We start from the raw sequence: 22,226 nt of genomic DNA, 5'->3' as shown, positions 1-22,226 counted from the left end.
CAGAAAAGTGCACAGTTAGAAAAGTTGAAATATGTGGAAAAATCTACCTGCCATAGGTCAAATTCCAGTAAAAACATTACTCTGATGCAACACCGGCCATGAAAAGCCAGCTTAGCAGTCTGTATCAGCAAGTTACTTCTAGTAATACAACACTAAGGACCTGGTGTAAAATAATGTCAGTGGTAAGAAACGGTTTTATATCCACACAACAACAAATCAGATTCAGACCAGTCTTAAAAGTCTGAGTATGATTAGTAGCTTTGGATAGGCTCAGATCCTAAGCTATTTATATGAGGCAAGGAACTGTTGCCAACTAATGTAATCCTGACACCTCCATCAGCAAAATTATACTCTGCATGTATACTAGGGAACACTGAGCCAAAGTCAGGGGTCATGACCTGCACTATGCACCTCAGAGCACTTAATTTATATGTTGATGTAGAGATCTAGCTGTGTAGGTCCAGAGAGCCATAAATAGCTGTAGGTGTTTCCTCACGTCAGGAACCAGTCACATGGTGCAGATAGCATACCAGCTACTGGGTGAAGCAGTAAATTCAGCCATTATGCATGACACAGAAAAATGAATTTTCATTTCAGCACTTCTGTTTGAGGGTAAGGGATTGTTCCATTCTTGGCTGCTTTCTTCTATTCATTACTGATAAAACTCAGTAAAAAAATTTTCTTTGTAAAGCTACATGCTTGGCATCAGCAGTCATCCAGTCCAGACGGGGCTGTATTTACACTCGTGGCTCTATCCTGTGAGATAGCTCAAACAGAGTCTGCTGGTTGTCAATCACAAGCAGGTTGTGTGTGTAGAAGCGGGCCTCCTGGCGTTCCTTCTGTGGCATGTCATTGGCTGTAATAACAGCAGAAAAAAATATAGCACAGATATGTTAATATGGCAGACTATTCATTTATTTAAACATTAAACAAATCATTTTGTATAAGCTAGAGTTTGCATATGCACAAAATTAAAGGACACAAATGCATTAAAAAGGTGTACAGAATTCTACTAGCTGGCACCCAAAAATACACATTCTAAAGACCCACTTAGACCTCTTTGCTTTAGGCTGGGTTGACACTTATGCAAATTGGATCCGGCTGTCCCCGCATCCAATTGGCATGACAGGAGATTGTGACCGGCTCTCAATGGATCCGGTTCACACACCTCTGGGGCGGCCGCGGTCTGCACTGGAAAAGGGTCCTGTGTGTCTTTGGCTCAGTTTCAGGTTTGAATTTTAGGCAAAAATTCGGACCTGATTTGCACCTGAAACAGAGAGCATGGATGCACCGAACCCTCTGCTGCAAGCCACGACCGCAGCTAGTGTGAACCCGGCCTTAGGTGCATTTTACTCCAATAAAAGCTGCACCTGCATTTTTTAAAAGCAAATCTTCCATAGGAATAAATAGAACCCAAATGTAAATACATGTTAAAGGCACTATGGGGTTGATTTACTAAAGGTAAATAATCTGTGCACAGCAAGTGCACCCACAAGTGCATTTAAAGTGCACTGCAAGTACAGTTGCTCTAGCTCTGAGGGGAACACGTAAGGAAAAACAAAACTGCATTTTTGCTTGCACATGATTGGATGATAGAAATCAGCAGAGCTTCCCCTTATTTCAATGCTTCCCCTCAGATCTAGAGCAACTGCACTTGCAGTGCACTTTTAGTGCACAGTATATTTGCCTTTAGTAAATCAACCTCCCTACGTTTCTTTTAAGGCGCACCTGTCATTGCAGAAACATTGCAGACTGTTCTTGTCTGGCTTTGATAATTCCCAGACACAGAACAAGCATTTAGCAAATGAATGGCAGAAATTCTCATCCTTATGAATGTTTTATGGAATGAAAACCATCTGCATGACATTCAGAGAACTGGCAGAAGGAGAAGTCAGCATTGGCAATCTTCTTTTCACTCACTACAGGTTTCTGTTAATGCAAAGAGCTTCACAAAGTATGTGAAAATTCATTTCAGTGCATTATAAAACATTCTTACAAATCAATGTTTTGAGCACAGACATGCAAAAGGCAAAAAATATATTGCAAAAATTATATATTACATTTGTTGGATGGAACAGAAGCAAGGTACTATTTATAATACCTTTATAAAAAAACAGGTGTGCGCTGTTTGTTACCAATGGAAGCTAATTTGAGTCTTCTTATCCAGTTTCTCCAAACAGCTGGTAATTCATACCCATGACTGTAGGTGGAAGACCATTCTCTAACATGGAAAAGGCACTGAGTCTTGTATTAAAATAGAAATCTACTATTTGCTCCTGTCTCCACCCCAACATAATATTTTCATTCACATCCACTAAACAAATCTGGAACTGCATTGGCTATACAGATGTGATGTCCCCAACTTTTAGCAATTGTTGTGACTGAACGCAATTTTTACAAGAAAATGGCGCCTCTCCTTCGCATGCACTCGGTGTAACCTGTGTAGAGCTACCTTCAATTTAGGTACTTTACTTAAATGATGATTGTGGATGCTAGGTGAGGCGCTACTAATGAATGTCCCACAACAGAAGTATACAAACTGTTAAAATATAAAGTGCTATCACAATAGCACATGCACATGCTTCATGCACAAAATGATAGGAGCACTTATCATTTGGGAAGAGTCGTTTAGACGGGATAATTTTTTAATAACACCAGTTTGTGCATGAATCAATCTTTTGCACTTTATTTTGAAAATACTTGCATATGTTTGAACTTTATTTTTACAAGCACAAATATTTTGAGTACATTTTATAATCTTTGCACTTTATTTTGAGAATTATCTAAATGCACTTTATATATAATATTTAAGCACAGTTATTTTTAGGTAATATATGTACACAAATGCACTTTATAATTTAAAATAGTCAAGCACTATTGTGATAGCACTTAATATTTAACAGTTTGTATACTTCTGTTGTGACTGAATGATGGGGCTTATTAGTACTGTAAATGACAGGAGGCTATTCAGGGTCTTTTGTTATAATATTGGTAATTGCAGCGCTGGGGACCCCACTGTTGTGCCACAAGAAAAAGTTCTGCAGATTTCCATTCATTATGGAAAACCAATTAACATATATGGTAAGGAGACGTCTCCCTTTCTAACAGTCAAATTTTTTCAACGTCCACACACATTCATTTTAAGAAGCTAATAGCTGCCCCATAGAGCTGATTTTATACAGATTTATCCCCTATAAAAATTACCTATGACATGTTTACTTTATAACAGAGTTTCTCAACCACGGTTCCATAGAATCCTAGGGTTCCTTCAAAGGTTGTTAGTTATTCCTTGAGCAATGAGCAATTTCTGTTTCTCAGTTAAGTTCCCAGTGACACTATTGATCTTTTTAGCTATCTTTAAGCGGGTAATTCTTCCCAAAGACCACAAGTGTAAGGAGCTTTCTTCTCACTCACCATCATACTAATGTATCACACACAGTGATACAGTCATTGTAATACAGTAAAACCTTGGACTGCAAGCATAATTTGTTATGGAAACATGCTTGTAATTTAAAGCACTCTTATATCAAAGCAAATTTCCCCATAAGAAATAATGGAAACTCAAATGATTTGTTCCACAACCATTTATTCATAAATCCTTCAGTTTATAGTCCATATAAAAATATTATAGCAATGTGATAGGTTGTGTAACCATAGAAAATATCACAAATGGCAGCCTCCACAAGGGGATTAGAAGCAAAATCCAGCAGGAGCTACAGAGTATAAAAGAGAAGAGAGGCGCCTCTAAGTGTAGCAATATGGTTACATTTAATGAAGGTACAACATTTAGCAACTCACATGGTTGATGATTAAAAGAGGCACATCTAAGTCTGCAAGCATTCGGGGTAAAGCTGGCCAAATAGACAGTTCTCCGCACCACCGGCTCTCACCGATGTAAGTCTTCAATTGTGACCGGGAAGACTACCCTGCAGTAGAGTGATCTGAAAGCAAGGCTTGAAGCGCGTGTGGAGTGCAGTGTGGAAGGGATGACGTTGATGGCAGTGCAGAGGATGGTCTATGAGAACAGCTTTACCCCAGATGCCTGCATAATTAGATGTGCCTATCTTAATTTGCTAAATGTTGTACCTTCATTAAATGTAACAATATTGCTACACTTAGAGGAGCTTCTCTTCTCTTTTATACAGTACTCAGTTTTGACGTGACACTACTTGTATATCACGACATTGCTCGTTTATCAAGTCAAACTTTATAAAAGATTTTGCTGGTCTTGCAAAACGTTCTCAAACCAAGTTATGCTGGCCATACACTATACAAAAATAGGCCGAAATTCGGTCATTTGGACAGTTTGTTTGTTTTTCAGCCAGTTAATGGGCACAAATTGGTAATCGGTTGTGACGTTTTTGAGCCGAAAAAACAAAGGACAAGTTTGGAAATGTTTTGCCGAATAAACGATAAATTGAAAGGTTAATGTGTTTCTCATCCAAACTGTTTGCACCAGGCAGATGTGGAAAAACAAACAAAAAATTGATTTATTTATGTCCATTGAACGATTTATCGGTCATTACATGAAAGCACTATCGTTTGCCCTCACGGCCGAGTGTTCGTTTTTCGAAAATTAGTTTGAAAGATTTTTCGTATAGTGTATGGCCAGCATTATTCGCAGTCCAAGGTTTAACTGTTATACAATGAGTTGTGTATATATAGTAATATACTCAGGGTGTTTCCTGGGACCAGAAAGTTATTTCAGGGGTTCTTCTGTGTTGAAAAGGTTGAGAAAGGCTGCTTTATAAAGTCACTTAAAAAAAAAAAAGTGGGACACACACACACACACTCAGCCCAAACACTTATATATATATATATGCACACACAAACACACACACACACACACACTATATATATATATATATATATATATATATATATATATATATATATATATTTACATACACAGTATCTCACAAAAGTGAGTACACCCCTCACATTTTTGTAAATATTTTGTTATATCTTTTCATGTGACAACACTGAAGAAATGACACTTTGCTACAATGTAAAGTAGTGAGTGTACAGCTTGTATAACAGTGTAAATTTGCTGTCCCCTCAACATAACTCAACACACAGCCATTAATATCTAAACCACTGGGAACAAAAGTGAGTAACCCCTAAGTTAAAATGTCCAAATTGGGTCCAAAGTGTTAATATTTTGTGTGGCCACCATTATTTTCCAGCACTGCCTTAACCCTCTTGGGCATAGAGTTCACAGGTTGCCACTGGAGCCCTCTTCCACTCCTGCATGACGACACCACAGAGCTGGTGGATGTTGGAGACCTTGTGCTTCTCCACCTTCCATTTGAGTATGCCCCACAAATGCTCAATAGGGTTTAGGTCTGGAGACATTCCTGGCCAGTCCTTCACCTTTACCCTCAGCTTCTTTAACAAGGCAGTGGTCGTCTTGGAGGTGTGTTTGGGGTCGTTATCATGTTGGAATACTGCCCTGCGGCCCAGTCTCAGAAGGGAGGGGACCATGCTCTGCTTCAGTTTGTCACAGTACATGTTGCCATTCATGGTTCCCTCAATAAACTGTAGCTCCCCAGTGACAGCAGCACTCATGCAGCCCCAGACCATGACACTCCCACCCAGTGCTGTATTTTGGCCTAGGCCAACAAGGCCCAGGCCTAGGGCAGCACTTTGCAGGGGGGCAGCAAAAAAGCCACCCCCTTCACCTGAGAGTCTATTGGCCAGTGGATGCTAGAGCCGCCTCTCTCACCCCCCTCTCTCTCTTACCCCTCATCTCTCTCTCCCTCTCTCTCTCACCCCTCTCTCTTTCTCTCTCATCCCCCTCTCTCTCATCCCCCCTCTCTCTCTCACCCCTCCTCTCTCTCACCCCTCCTCTCTCTCTCTCTCTCTCACCCCTTCTCTCTCTCTCTCGCCCTCTCTCTCACCCCTCCTCTCCCTCTCTCCCTCACCCCTCCTCTCTCTCATCCCCCCTCTCTCTCTCATCCCCCCTCTCTCTCTCACCTTCCTCTCTCTCTCTCTCTCTCTCTCTCACCCCTCCTCTCTCTCTCTTTCACCCCTCCTCTCTCTCTCTCTCTCACCCCTCCTCTCTCTCACCCCTCCTCCCTCTCTCTCACCCCTCCTCTCTCTCTCTCACCCCTCCTCTCTCTCACCCCTCCTCTCTCTCTCTCTCTCACCCCTCCTCTCTCTCTCACCCCTCCTCTCTCTCTCTCTCACCCCTCATCTCTCTCTCACCCCTCCTCTCTCTCTCACCCCTCCTCTCTCTCACCCCTCCTCTCTCTCTCTCTCTCTCTCTCTCACCCCTCCTCTCTCTCTCCCTCTCTCTCTCACCCTTCCTCTCTCTCTCACCCCTCCTCTCTCATCCCCCCTCTCTCTCAGGGGTTCATGCTGGTACTTGTAGTCCTTCAATTTTGGAGGGAGTCACATCCGTTAAAAAAGGAGAGGGCAGATTTACATGGGGGAGGGGGGGGGGCGCCCAATTTTAGTCTTGCCTAGGGCAGCACAAAACCAAAATACACCACTGCTCCCACCACCATGCTTGACTGTAGGCGGGCTTTCTTGTGCATCATCTTTAGAAGAGGCTTCCTTCTGGGGCGGCGGCCACGCAGACCAAATTGATGCAATGTGCAGCGTATGGTCTGAGCACTGACAGGCTGACCCCCCACCCTTTCATCCTATGCAGCAATGCTGGCAGCACTCTTATGTCTATTTCCCAACGATCACCTCTGGATATGACGCTGAGCATGTGCACTCAACTTCTTTAGTCGACCATGGCAAGGCCTTTTCTGAGTGGAACCTGTCCTTTTAAACTGCTGTATGGTCTTGGTCACCGTGCTGCAGCTCAGTTTCAGGGTCTTGGCAATCTTCTTATAGCCTAGGCCATCTTTATGTAGAGCAACAATTATTTTTTTCAGATCCTCAGAGAGTTCTTTGGCATCAGGTGCCATGTTGAACATCCAGTGACCAGTATGAGAAATTGAGAGAGATAAAACCTAATGTCATACACCTGCTCCCCATTCACACCTGAGACCTTGTAACACTAACGAGTCACATGACACCGGGGAGGAGAAATGACTACTTGTGCCCAATTTGGACATTTTAATTTAGGGGTGTACTCACTTTTGTTGCCAGCAGTTTAGACATTAATGGCTGTGTGTTGAGTTATTTTGAGGGGGCAGCAAATTTACACTGTTATACAAGCTGTACACTCACTACTTTACATTGTAGCAAAGTGTAATTTCTTCAGTGTTGTCACATGAAAAGATATAATAAAATATTTACAAAAATGTGAGGGGTGTACTCACTTTTGTAAGATACTGTATAAAATTGGTCTGCGTGGCTGTCATCCCAAAAGGAAGCCTCTTCTAAAGATGATGTACAAGGAAGCCTGCAAACAGTTTGCTAAAGACAAATAGACTAAGGACATGGATTACTGGAACCACGTCCTGTGGTCTGATGAGACCAAGATAAACTTATTTGGTTCAGATGGTGTCCATCGTGTGTGGCGGCATCCAGGTGAGGAGTACAAAGACAAGTGTGTCTTGCCTACAGTCAAGCATGGTGGTGTGAGTGTCATGGTCTGGGGCTGCATGAGGGCTACCGGCACTGGGGAGCTTCAGTTCATTGAAAGAACCATGAATGCCAACATGTACAGTGACATACTGAAGCAGAGCATGTTCCCCTCCCTTCGGAGACTGGGCCGCAGGGCAGTATTCCAACATGACAACGACCCCAAACACACCTCCAAGACAACCACTGCCTTGCTAAAGAAGCTGAGGGTAAAGGTGATGGACTGGTCAAGCATGTCTCCAGACCCAAACCCTATTGAGCATCTGTGGGGCATACTCAAACAGAAGGTGGATGAGCGCAAGGTCTCTTAACATCCACCCGCTCTGTGATGTCATCATTGAGGAGTGGAAGAGGACTCCATTGGCAAGCTCTGGTGAACTTCATGCTCAAGAGGGTTAGGGCAGTGCTGGGAAATAATGGAGGCCACACAAAATATTGACACTTTGGTCCCAATTTGGACAATTCACTTAGGGGTTTACTCACTTTTGTTGCCAGCAGTTTAGACATTAATAGCTGTGTGTTGAGTTATTTTGTTGAGGGGACAGAAAATGTACACTGTTATACACGCTGTACACTCACTAATTTACATTGCAGCAAAGTGTAATTTCTTGAGTGTTGACACATGAAAAGATATAATAAAATATTTACAAAAAATGTGAGGGGTGTACTCACTTTTGTGAGATAATGAGTATGTATGTATATATATATATATATATACACACACACACATCATAAAAATAGAAGTCATTCTACAGATGTTTGTAGTGGGGATAATACTGCAGTAAGAAAAACAAGAAAGCAAACATCTACTCTACAGTTCAACTGAAATCATTTAGACGTCTCTACAATCTCTATCTTGGGAGAAGGTGATTTCAGGAATTTAGCAATTTATAGCATGACTGGTATTCTACTCAAATGCATTCAGTCCTTTAATCACTTTTGTTTTTGCAAGCGGATCAACTAAATACAATATTTGCAAGGGGCTTTCTAAAGGGTAATTACTGCCTTTTTTGGGGTTTAGTCAAGAATGAAATGTTTCTCTTCTGCTGGAATTTAAATGATATTTATTAGTTGAGCTACACATTGAGCCGGGCCAGTTTCTGTTTCAGTGATTTCTGTGTACAGTCTTCTGTCTATAATCAAACACATAATATGCATTAGGCCCACAGGTTATTTGCTTTGTGTTAGAACGGCAGGTCTGCATACGTGTTTTAACACCATTCCCAGATACCAGCAGCAGATACAGATTACTTGAATCCCCTGAGTATTTAAATGGTCAACAAAGTCTTCACAAGGACTTGGCAGATTGGTATAATGTCTTTATAAAATTCACACTGCTGATATTATGCCTTGAGGGCTTTTATCCTCATTTACCATCATCTCCTAATGTATCCAATCCCTGAAGCTGTGGATGAGTAATGAGACGCTCTATGGGGTGAAAATACTGTTCTCAATCTGCTATTTTTATAGACACAGTAACAATGACAATCAAAAATAGCTTTCAGAAAATCTATTGTGTCTGATGGGGTTTTTCATTAACAATATGACACTACTGCTGGTGTTTGAGATAAGGAACACTTTTTTATAACATTCAGAAACAATTTCTTGTTTTGGATTTAGCAATAATAAAGTCAGCAATCTCCAATGATATATAATTATCGCAGTGTTGTAGCATTATTAGGAATACCCCATATTATTATGGCAAGCATTTATGGTTCACATCTGGATTTTTTTTTCACCCGAAAAAAGCACTTGTTATACGTCCATTGACTAATATGTTCAATAAATGATTCAACCAAGTCTGTCAGTCTGGAAATTATTGTTAGAATGTAACCCTTAAAATATTAGTAAAGGCTAACTATAACTATTCTTAAAAATGTTCCCTCCTCCTACCTATCCTGCATACCCTGTATAAAAAAAGATCTTTGTACTTACCTTTATTTATTCCTGTGTGGTCATGTGATTCAGCAGACATGGCTCCCCTGTGTAAGTAAGCACTTGACAATGGCTTTGAATTCCCAGTGCCCTGATGTCACCCATGTACCCCATGGGCTCCCATTGCCCTTAGAACTGCTGGATCACATGACCAGAACAAACCCAATTAAAAAAGATAAGTATACAGTTCTTTTTTATACAGGGTATGCGGGATAGGTAGGAGGAATGGGGAGGAAATGTTTTTAAGAATAGCTATAGTTTGCATTATCTTCCACTTTATTTTTCCCCTGGGTGCTGCCATATTTTTTACTAATACATAACTTACATAACTAAAACTCTCTTTCTCTCTTTCTCCAGTGCTTTATAAGGAACTTGGAATGTTTTGATAACATTACATTTACCAAATGTTTCACACCTAGTATACTTTACTAGATATTTGTCCTTCTACAGTATATAAGGAATATGCACACAATTTGCATATTGTAATATGGGCAGCCCTTGTGTGTTCATAAAACGAACGTAATGCTCAGCAATGGATGCTACCTGGACAACTATAGGGATTACACTGGATAAGAAGCCATGTGCATTACATTTACATAATGTTTCACGCCTAGTATACTTTACTAGACATTTGTATCTCTATATAAGGAATATGCACACAATTTTACAATGTCTATTAGGCCTAATGAACACTGGGCATTTAGCCCTGATGTATGAAATTCTAGTGTTTTAGTGCGGATGGAAGGCAGAGGTGCACCATCCAGCCCTGCTGCCAGCAGTCTGTAGAAATGTCCAGCTGTGGCTGGACAGGGCTGCATGGTGCACAAGGTAGTACTAACATTTAGGCCAGTATGCACCCAGGGATGACTGCCTGAAAACAAATTTCTTGCCTTCCGTGCATTCATGCTTGAGTGCATACAGCTTTAAAGGCTAGTATTATTCGGTGCACTATACAGTGACAGCAGCTTTCAGCCTCTCACAGATGTTTTACAGGCTGCCAGCAGCGGGGCTGAACAGTGCATCTCTGACTTTCATCCTGTGTGCATGCGGACTTATTGCTGCCTCTTTATGATATGATTTACATAGGCTTGTGTGAAAGAGTAACTTAGAGGAGAAAGAAGCTGACTGCATGCCCCAGTTCCAAGCCAGGTACATGTAAATAACATGGCAAGTCTCAAAGTAAGTACCCAAATCAGCAGTGGTGGATTACCATATGGGCAATCTGGGCAGTGACCTGGGAAACAAAGCTACAAGGAGACTCAGACCTTTGAAATTAAGAATCAGTAATCCAGTAAAGATTTGCCCATAAAGGGAAATAACATTGGAATGTGTAAGCTGGAGTGTGTTCCTACGAGTTAAGAGGGACACATTTGTCTTTTATTGCATTCCTGTGAGAATACACTGTACAGTCTTGAGTAAAGTAAAGGTAAGGTATAATCAGCAAGCATGCATTTTAAACAATAACACAGCTTAAAAAAATAATTTAAATCAAGATAATATCTTCTACATATATATCTAAAATAATTTAAATGACCATACATTTCCTATAAATCAACCTGGTTGCTAAAATCAGACTTTACATTCAATAGTTTACTGCAAAGACTAAAAGCAATTAGACTGCACTTTGCAAGTGCAGTTTCACTCATTTTCCCCAGAGCTTAGTGAATGTGGGGAAGCTTCACTTTGTAAAGAAAACCCAATTAGGTGGAAAGAAATTTAAAAAAACAGCATTTTTACTTGCACACGATTGGATGATTTAAAAATCAGCAGAGCTTCACCGCATTCACTAAGCTCTGAGGGAAATTGGATTTTAGACTTACCGTAAAATCTTTTTCTCTGATGTTTATTGACGGACACAGCTCCAGAGCTTCTTGGCCAATGGGTTATGCTGCCCCCTACAGGAGTAGGACACTAGGCAGGAAAAAACTTTACCACGCCTATGGGGCAGTCCCAGGGGGTATACTCCCACTTCCTGCTACAGGCACTCAGTTTTGTTGCAAACAGTGTCAGAAGAACTATAACCTAACTCAATAGAGGGGTGGGTGCTGTGTCCATCAATGAACATCAGAGAAAAGGATTTTACGGTAAGACAAAAATCCAATTTTGTCTTTCGTTCATTGACGGACACAGCTCTAGATCTTCTTGACCATTGGGACGTCCTAAAGCAGTGTCAAACATGAGGGGTGGGAAAACACAGCAGAAAAAAAACTTCCCAAAAGGCTAAACCTAGCCAACCAGGTAACAAGACCTCAATCAGGAACAACTGGAGCTCACCTGAAAAATACACCCTCAAAGAGGATTAGTCCTCTCAAACAGCAGCCTGCAAAACCTTGCGGCCAAAGGCAGCGTCCGCAGACGCCAACATCCACCTTGTAAAATTTTGTGAAAGTGTGCAAAGACGACCAGGTGGCCGCCTTACAAACCTGCACCACGGACACCTGATGAGGAAAAGCCCAAGAGGCACTAAGCGCCCTGGTAGAATGCACCTTAACAGGGAAAGGAGTATCTTGACCCCTAATGAAATAAGCCTGCACCACGTCTGCATGATCCATCTGGAAATGGTCGCAGCAGACGCAGCCAGCCCTTTACGAGGTCCATCCTTAAAGACAAATAGTGAGTCTGATTTCCTAAACGACTTAGTCACTGGCAGATACACCCTGATTGTCCAAACCACATCCAAGGAATGTAAGGCAATCTCTTTAGTGTGTTTAGGCTTAGGACACAAGGAAGGCAACACAATGTCTTCATTTAAATAGAAACCAGAAACGACCTTAGGAAGGAAAGACTGACCGGGACGAAAGTACCACTTTGTCTCTGTTGTCCACCATATAAGGCGAACGACAAGACAACGCAGCCAACTCCGACACCCTGCATGCAGAAGTAATAGCCATCAAGAAGGCTACCTTCTGTGTCAAAGTGAGCAGAGGAATCTCACAAATGTTTTCAAAAGGTGGTTTTTGAAGAACCGACAGCACCAAGTTTAGGTCCCACGGAGGCAACAGAGACCTCACCGGGGGAGCCAAGTGGCAGACCCCCTGAATAAAAGTATGAAGCAAAGAGTGTGTAGCCAAAGGGCGTTTAAAGAAAATCGCCAAGGCCGAAACTTGGTCCTTGATGGTTCCCAAGGCCAAGTGTTGATCTACCTTATCCAGCTTGGTGGACGGAACTAGAGCAGATTTTTGGGAAAATCAGCTTCCATCAGAACTCTTGAGAGTTTTTCACAGAGATGTCCAGGCTGTCCTTCAAGGCAGCAGGAGACTCTGCTCCCATAAGGAGACAGTCTGGGGAACCCCAGTACCGCAATCCCCCGCTGATGCAACAATGCAACAATGCTAGCACCAGGGCGAAACACTTTTGTGAATACCCAAGGAGCTGAGGCTAGACCAAAGGGTAATGCCACAAATTGATAAATTGCAAAAATGCAGATGTCCGACATATTGGAATATGAAGGTAAGCGTCCTTGATATCTATAGAGGCCAGAAGATCCCCTTGATGAAGGAATGCCACTACTGTTGCGAATGGACTCTATCCAGAATTTTTGTACCCGCACAAAGCAGTTTAAGGCCTTGAGGTCCAGGATTGGATGAACTTTTCCCTCCTTCCTGTGAACAGTAAACAGGTTTGAGTAAAATCCCTGAAAACGTTCCAAATCGGGAACTGATACAATAACCCCTAGTAGAAGTAAATACATGAAGGTAAATATGTATATCAGTTCTAGGGACAACTGCCCACATCCACATCCATAAATTCAATATTGGACAGTAAGAGTAAAGAGAATTTGTAGAAGTAAATCTTGCACCGCCCTGCGGAGAACGCGCAGGCGATCTGAGATGCAGAGAAGAAATTGGTCGCACACCACCAGGAAATTCAGTGAAGAAGTTCTTTATTTGTGCATGCAGAGGTACAAGGAACAGCAGGATGGATATGGTAGACTAGTTTCACACAAATTCCATGTGCTTGTTCACTACCAACTCGGGGACAAACGCAGGTTGGAAGGGAAGAACCTTGCTGGAGGTGAAGACCGAAACTTGATCTTGTAACTGGACTGGATCAGCTCGTGGACCCACTTTTTTTTTAATCAAGGAGGTACACAGGTCCGGAAAAAGCAAAGACATTCCCCCACCCCAGATACGGGTAAGGGTGCCCCTTCAGGCAGAAGTGGGCTTCTCTGCGGGAAGAAGGGGCCACGTTTGCGACTAACCTCCTTGCTCCTGGTAGCCTGTGGAAGAAGAGTGCTCTTCCCCCCTGTAAGACCCTTAATGATTTCATCCATGGAAGCTCCGAACAGGCGATCTTCTACAAAGAGGAGATCAGACAGGACCTTCTTGGAAGCCTGGTCCGCAGACCAATGTTTGAGCGAAATCATGCGCCTCAGAGTCACCGCTGTTACAGATACTCTGAAGACCAAGGGAGCCGCATCCATAGAGGCATCACAGATGAACCTCAACCCCTGGACCAACTGGTCCAACAGTTACACAAGGTTAAGAGAAATCTGTTCCCCCTCCAAATCCTGGCGCAAAAGCTTCGCCCATTTCGTTAAGGTCTGGGAGACCAAAGTTATGGTAAACACCGGTCTAAGGATGGAACTGGTCATGGATGGTAAACAGATGCCGGTCCAGAGATTCAGCTCTCTTGTCACAAGTGTCTTTAAAAGATGGAGAGTCCCCCCCTGGGAGAAGGGTGGCTTTGTTTAACCTGGAAACTTAAGAGTCCACCACAGGTGGGACTGTCAGCTTTTTAAACAGGGACTCTTCAAAAGGATACCTTCTAGAGAAACTCTTATGTACCCCGACAGTGCATTTTGGTGAACCCCACTGACTTGTGACAATTTTGTCAAAATAGACAGGAAAAGGAAACCCCTTTGTCGCCTTAGTGGATTTGTGGGTCCTGAAACATACAGGCTCCTCCGATGCAACAGCCGCTGCATCCTCCAGTTTTAAAGTTTACTGCACTGCTACAATCAGTGCATCCACTAGCACCTTTTCGTGCGCAGCTGTAGTGGAAGAGGAACCATCCTCACTATCAGAGCACACAGGGTGCGTGGATGCAGACCCAGTAGGGTGACTCGTGTCCGCGGCATTCAAATAAACCTCAGAATCTGAGACAGAGGATGCAGGTGAAGGTGGGAAAAGCTTTTTGCCCATCCTGTTTTGCAGGACCATATCCACCTTGGACACTAGTGTCTCCAGACCCACTGTCATAGCAGAGAAAGCGGACTGGGCCCCAGAGGGCCCGCTACCTCTGGGAGGGGGTCAGGTGGTGAAACATGCTCCAGGGGCTCCATGGTTAACCCAGGAACTACCTTATCAGAATAGAAAAAAACGCTGCTAAAAAATCCCCACCACTGCACAAGCGGCACCACAGGTCCCAGCACACCGAGTTGCTGCTATAGCACAGAAGAGGGAGAACCTTTTACTCGCCCAGGGACTCACCACCACTGACCTAGGTACAGAGCAGAGTGTTCAGCCGCACGCTGTGCGGCGATCAGAAAGAAAGAGGAAAGGTAGGAGTTAACACCTGGAATGGGGGTGCTGCGGGCCAGAGGAATGCTGCGTCTCAGGCCGTGACCAGGTCTGAGTGTCCCCGTGAGACTTTTAACTCGCTGGCCAGCCCCCTATTAACTGGGGTTATGTTGTAGCTGACCTAGCGCAGAGCTGATATCGGGTCACTCTCACTGGCCAGACTGGGGAGACTGTAAGGATCTAGAATATACAGTGCGTCGCCCAGTCTGGCAGTTGATTGTAGTTCTCACATGAATAGAGAATAGTAAAAGAGGAAAAAAATCTGTTTAAAAAAAGATAAAAATGCTAGGACCAGAGATCCCAGCAGGGAACTAGGTGCCTGTAGCAGGGAGTGGGAATATACCCCCTGGGACTGCCCCATAGGCATGGTAAAGTTGTTTCCTGCCTAGTGCCCTACTCCTGTAGGGGGGAACATGACCCAATGATCAAGAAGATCTGGAGCTGTGTCTGTCAATGAAAGAAAGAGAAAAGGAGTGCACATGCAAAATGCAAAGTCAACTTGCCTTTAATAGATCAACCCCATTGAATACTCAGCTCTCCTGCTGTCTATGTAACCCAAACAGTAGTAAGGACGGATTGACTGCTAAAGATCCTGCAGAATCTGATACTTTAGATTTAGTTTCTATTTACTAATCCCCAGCTGCATGCTGTGGTTCCTCCTGCCAGCCCGTAAATCACAATACATAGCAATGATACAGAGGATAGCAAACTGAACCACTCAGTAGAGTGTCAGAGTAGGCAGAAGCTTCAGCCAGAGGTTTATATTCAATACTGCAGAGATCAGCGATGTGGGAAGCAGTGGAAGTAAATATTCAATATTGTCCTTACAAAGTTTGATTACAATGAAAGGGTCGCTTTAGGAATAATGGTTGTTTTAATGAGTGATCAGACACAAGTAACGTATGCTTTTAGGCACTAAGGTACATGTTGTTGAAGTGGCATAAGTAGTAGTTCATACAACCAACAGTTGGTTTGCCATTAATTACTGTTTATTACTGTTGTCTTACACAATTATCCAGAGAAGATAACTTACCAAACTGGTTGTTCCTGCAGTATCGCAGTGATCGGACTGTGTCAGCTATCATATGCTGAAAATAAAAAAGAGGCAAAGAAAAAGGCATCAGCATGTGACGGGACAGAATATCAAGCCCTGGCTGCACAGAATTTATGTAATACAGTATAAATCCTTCGCCTGCAGTCTTTTCCAAAGTTCTTGAAATAAATGAGATTTTCTCTTTCACAGGGATTAACCTATCTCTGCCACTTAAGAATAAAGTATTTGGCAAAGAAATTACCATAATTATTTCAGTCTTTGTATAATGCAAATTTTCTATTCCAAGAACAAAAGTCAGGACATAAAGTGGCTTACTGTCCCTGATTATTAACCACTTAGATCCCATTAACGTTACTTTTGACAATATGCACCCTAAAATCGCACCTCTGTAATATTACAACTGCTCAAGTGTTCAAAATTATTAAGTGCAGCACTAGCACTTATTTATAAAGGAGTATTTTGCACACAGCAGTTTACTATAAAAAGTCCTAATTCATGCACTCACACACTTTATCTGGCCCACACAGCTGCAGAAGTGGAACAATATGCAGAGTAATATGGGCAGCGCTTGTGTGTTTATAAAATGAACATAATGCTCAGCAATGGATGTTACTTGGAAAACTATAGGGATTACACCGGATAAGAAGCCATGTGCTGGAAAAAGATAATTCTCTCTGGCACCATGCAGCTCCAATCACACTGTTCTGTGCACATAGCCATTCATGATCTCTGCCAATGTCCACACTCAGCTCCTATTACTCTGACATCATGATTGTGCCTTTCATTAGTACTATGTGGAGGCATAATGACCAGCTTTCAGCTAAAGATTGGTCACTGAGCCTTACTTCCTCTTCTGATGTCAATTAAGTTATTTTGGTAAGTCCGCATATATTATGCATATATAACCTATGGTTAAGATTTCCTGTGCACTAATTAGTCACGTTGGAACACATGTACAGCTTTCCAAATACTCTTCCGAAGCTTTATATGGATCCAATGATGCATGTCTTACTATGTGCATACATTGTGCAGTGTCAGCAATATTTCTATTTTATCTGACTTTTTGTGTGAAATTATAGTGAACAGCAGGACTAGTTTTTATTTTGCTGAGAGGAGGGTTAGTATACAATAGGTAAATCAGGTACTCTACTAGTAAGGAACCATAGTGCTTCCTTAGTAGGTCAGTGATGTCACACTGGGCGTGTTATCGAAAGGGAGGGAAAAAGATGTCAACACAGGATGACGCTGTGGACACTTAAAATAGCATGTGCCACGTCCTAATCAAAATATGTATGGAAAGAATAAGGGCAAATGGACTTTGTTGGCACTAACAGCCGGACACTAATGTCATAAAATGAAATGAAATATTTTATTAAGAAATTAGTATGTTTTTAATAATTTCTTAATAAAATATTTCATTTTATGACATTAGTGTCCGGCTGTTAGTGCCAACAAAGTCCATTTGCCCTTATTCTTTCCATACACTGGGCGTGTTACCCTTTAGAGAGGGAAGGGTTGCTGCTGTTGTGCAACTTGTCAATTAGTGAACTGTTAAGTCATACTTTATATAACTTTTTGGAACTCCAACTATATTCCCAGTGATTCTGAATATTTACCCACGAAAGCAAATAAAGGCCTCCACGCCAAAGATTAAAGTCGAACTATAGGCAAAATGTTTTCTTTCCATTTTGGATAGAGTAAGACTCAGTTCACACCTATATGTTTTTTAAGCTTTTTGGATAAACACACTACAGTCCATTTAACATGGTTTTCTAAGAGAAACGTTCACATCTATGCTTTTTACGCCGCTGTGTTTTTAGAAATAGTCAGGGAATTTTTTAAAAAAGCAAAATGGTGCGTTTTTGGTTCAATAGACTTCACTAGAGAAGCTGCAGAATAGCACGTATTGCATTTTTGCCTCGATTTTACCATGATTTTGCAGCGATTTGCATTTTTTATACCACTCAACAACAAATTGTCCCCAAAAAATCATAAAAAATGCAAAACCTAAAATGCATCAAAAAACACATGAAAAATGCCTCAAAAACGTGTGTACAAAAATCTTCTGCAAAAAGCACTGCAGATACGGATCAAAAGCAAACTACAAAAGGTGTGAACCGAGCCAAAGGATTATGTCCGATTTTTTTTCTGCCATCTGTGTCCCATTGTGGAAATTTCTCTTCACTACCTGTCCCATAACAAAATAGGAAGTGAGAGGAAAATCCTGCAAATTAAAGGAATTCCTTGGGGACCCCCAGGTCACCAGAACTAGTGTCTCCATATGAAGATTTCCCCTCAATTACTTTTCTGGGGAGAATCCAAAATTTTGGATTTTCTTTTACTTTCAAAGATAATGGTAAGCAGGACAAATACAGAGGGTGAATCTCCTAATGGGGGCAAAGACAGCCATAAAAACTGTTCTAATCCTTCTCCACTATATTCAAAGCTAAAAAAAAAAAAGTAATACTTAAACAGTCAGAGAAAAATCTAAATCATTCACTCATCTCTAGCAGATAGCCAGTTGACCTCTAAAAGGAGGTCAAGAATAACAACCTACATATTTTACTAGTTACTGTATATTGAGTTGTAGAGGCAGAAGGTTTTTTTTATCTTAATGCATTCTACGCATTAGGATAAAAAGCCTTTTGTGTGTAACAGCCTCCCCAGCACCCCCTAATACTTACCCAAGCCCCATCTCTGTCCAACGATGTGCACAATTCCCATTGGCTTTCCAGGACTCTCCCTCCTGATTGGCTGAGACACAGCAGCGGCGCCATTGGCGTAAGTTGGGTAAGTCAGTTACCCAATGAGGAGAGAGAGAGAGGCAGGGCCGAACGGCAGCTCCATGTCTGAATAGATACACAGAGCTGCGAATCGACTCGGGTGCCTCCCATAGCAAGTTTCTTCCTACAGGGGTGGATCCAGGGGGGCAAAGGACCTCCCCTGAGAAAATAGTTAGCTGGCCGGCAGGTAAGCAGGCAGGGAAAATGGTGAGCAAGCCAGCGGGTGAGTGGACTGGCAGATGAGTGAGCGGGCGGGCAGGTGAGTGAGCGGGCAGGCCATTGAGTGGGCGGGCAGGTGCGTGAGGTAGCAGAGACATGACATCATCTCTCACCACCTGCCCAGCATCACCGCAGTTCAGCTTCTGACAGAACACCGCCCTCACTGTGCAACCGTGGGCAGCAGAGAGAATACATTATCTTTCACTGTCCGCCCTCACTCTGGGACACAGCCACTGGCAAGTGACAATCCACATCTTGTGGAAGGCGACGTGGCAAGTGACAATCCGCTCTAGGTGACAAGTGAGGTGGCAAGCAACAAGCTGCATCTGGTGGCAAGTAATGTGGCAAGTGATAAGCTGCATTTGAATGCAGGTGACGTGGCAAATGACAAGCTGCATTTGAAGGCAGGTGACGTGGGAAGTGACAAGCTGCTTCTGGTGGCAGGTGACTTGGCAAGTGACAAGCTGCATCTGCTGGCAGTTGACGTGGCAAGTGACAAGTTGCATCTGGTGGCAGGCGACATGGCAAGTGACAATTGGCATCTGGTGGCAAGTAATGTGGCAAGTGACAAGCTGGGTCTTAACCGCTTGCCGACCGCCGCAAGTAGATATACTGCGGCGGTCAGCCCCTCACAGGCAAAGTGACGTATATATACGTCACTAGCCTGTGAGGCTCTGGGGAGCGCGCGCACGCCGCCGGTGGCGCGCTCCCACTCCCGCGGGGTCATGGACCCCCCCCCCGGGCGTGTGACCGGTCACTCTGCGATCGTCGGGGGAGAGGGAGAAAGGCAGGCAGCTCGTGTAAACAAGCTGCCTGTCATTCTCCCATGTAGAAACACTGATCATACGGGTCTACTATGTAGGACCGTTGATCAGTGTTCCTACAGCTCAAGCCACAGCCAATCACAGTTAGAATCACGCCCCTAGGGACACACACAGCCCCTCCCTCTCAAATAAAGTTAACCCCTTCACTGCCAGTGTAATTTTACAGTAACAGTGCATATATATATAGCACTGATTACTGTAGAAATGTCACTGATAACCCCAAAAGTGTCAAAAACATCAGTCAAGGGTCCGATCTGTCCGCCCCAAAGTCGCAGTACCGCAAAAAAAAATCGCAGATCGCCGCCATTACGCGTTAAAAAAAAACCAACAAAAATGACAAAAATCTTTCCCTTTGTTAGTTAACGCGATAACTTTTGTGCAAACCAATCAAAATACGCTTTTTGCGATTTTTTTTACCAAACATATGTAGCATAAAACAAATTGGCCGAAAATGTTAAAAAATTTTGATTTTTGCATTTTTTTGGGGGGGAATTTCATATAAAAAAATTTGAAAAATATTGTTATTTTTGCAAAATTGACGCTCTTTTTTTGTTTATAGCGCATGATCAAAAAATCGCACAGGTGATCAAATACCACCAAAAGAAAGCTCTGTTTGTGGGAAAAAAAGGACGTCAATTCGTTTTGGTACAGTGTCGCACCACCGCGCAATTGTCCGTTAAAGTCACGCAGTGCCGAATCGCAAAATACCCCCTGGTCAGGAAGGGGGTAAAATCTTCCGGGGCTTAAGTGGTTAAGAAACACGCTGATGGGCATATTTTATGTTAAGGGGCACTCTAAGTGGTTAAGGCAGGTGACGTGGCAAGTGACAAGCTGCATCTGGTGGCAGGTGACGTGGCAAGTGACAATCCGCATCTGGTGGCAAGTAACGTGGCAAGTGACAAGCTGCATCTGGTGGCAGGCAACGCTGGCATGTGACAAGCTCAGGGCTCCACTGATTTTGCATTATTGTGAGTTAAACTATTTCATTTTATATTACAATGTAATAATAGGAAAAATGTACTTCAATCATTCTGACACCATATCAAATATGGTGCCGTGATGATTGAAGCACCAACACCAGCCATTGCCCTGACAAATTGCCTGCGAAAAACAGCATTACCCGCCCTCAGGCCTTGGCATAATTTTCTTTCACGCAGTCGGTCTCAGGTGCCAAAAAGGTTGGGATCTCCAGTGAAGTTGATAAAAGTGTTAAGATCACTGCCATTGTCACGACTGGCCTTAACACTTTCATCACTTTAATATGTCACTTCCTCCCAGCCGCATAGGAGGGAAGAATAGTGACACTGTCTGACAGGATTCCCTTTCCAGGGATTGGTTCAGTAAGCAGCACCTAATTTTCTGGCAGTGCCCCTCCCGACACTAGACTCTGGACCTGCCCCTGACTTGCTGTGAGGCACTCAACAGGAGGGATGGGCCAGGAGAGCAGAAGAGGGACCTGAAAAAAGGAGAATCCAGACTGCCCTGTGCAAAACCAACTGCACATAGGAGGTAAGTATTTATAACGTGTTTGTTATTTATTTATTTTTTAACAAAACTTTACAACTACTTGAATTATACATTTACATTTTAAGTGTGTCTATTAGAGTTGATTAAAAAGAAAAAAAAAAAAAACACCAACATCAGTACACATGACCATGACTCACAACTCTTATCAAAGAAAATGTAAGGCCAGAAGCTGATAATCTGTCATGATCAGGGGTCAGGCTCGAAGACCAGTAGCTATAGCAGTGGAAGCTCAAGCCCCGTACACACGCAACGATTATCGGCCGACTGATCGTCCGTCTTTTGTCCAGAGTTGTGTTTTGATGGTTGGAATGTGCCTAAACTGCACACGAATTTTCATCGTCCAACAAAATTCTACTTCAGAAGTGATGTCATGTGTTGGGTTGCTTTCTTTGTGTTCTTTCTTCACTGAGCATGCCCAGACTTGCTCATCAGATTTTTCCCTGTGGAAATCTGTACTGACTGCACGAAAATCGGCCGTTGTGTTGACAGCCAACAAAAATTTTATAGTCTGCACACCAGATTTTTTTCGGCCGAAAAGTCGGAGTTGGTTGTCGGAAGCATCATACTAACAAGTCGAAAATCGGCAGATCGGACGTTGGCCGAAAATTCCCTGCCAATGTTCGACGCGTGTGTACGGGGCTCTACTCAGGAACCAGCAGGATAAGAACACAGGCAGGTCCCCCTGACAGATGACCCAGCCTCACCTGAACATTCCAGGTGGCTCAGCAAGTAGAGTCATTTCCAGACACAGCAGAAGTCCCAGGTTCAAGTCTGGGTCCTGACATAATCATTGCTTCTATGAGGTAAAGGAAATGCTGCA

The 22,226-nt window shown here is 42.9% G+C and overlaps 1 protein-coding gene across 1 annotated transcript in view; it reads right to left on the bottom strand.

Moving 5' to 3' along the window:
• Positions 1-276: 276 nt before the first annotated feature.
• Positions 277-22,226, bottom strand: part of RAPGEF5 (Rap guanine nucleotide exchange factor 5) — a 473,922-nt gene continuing 451,972 nt past the window's right edge. The window contains exons 25-26 of the mRNA XM_082257324.1: positions 16,033-16,087; positions 277-856 (exon numbers count right to left, since the gene is read on the bottom strand). Coding sequence (XP_082113450.1) covers positions 738-856; positions 16,033-16,087 — 174 coding nt within the window. The 3' untranslated portion in view covers positions 277-737. The remainder of the gene's footprint in view (positions 857-16,032; positions 16,088-22,226) is intronic.

This window comes from Pelophylax lessonae (assembly GCF_965119305.1).
Source record: "Pelophylax lessonae genome assembly, chromosome: 5".
NCBI classification, from domain to species: Eukaryota; Metazoa; Chordata; class Amphibia; order Anura; family Ranidae; genus Pelophylax; species Pelophylax lessonae.
The sequence above is the reverse complement of the archived record's forward strand: the minus strand, read 5'-3'. Positions and strand labels throughout refer to the sequence as shown.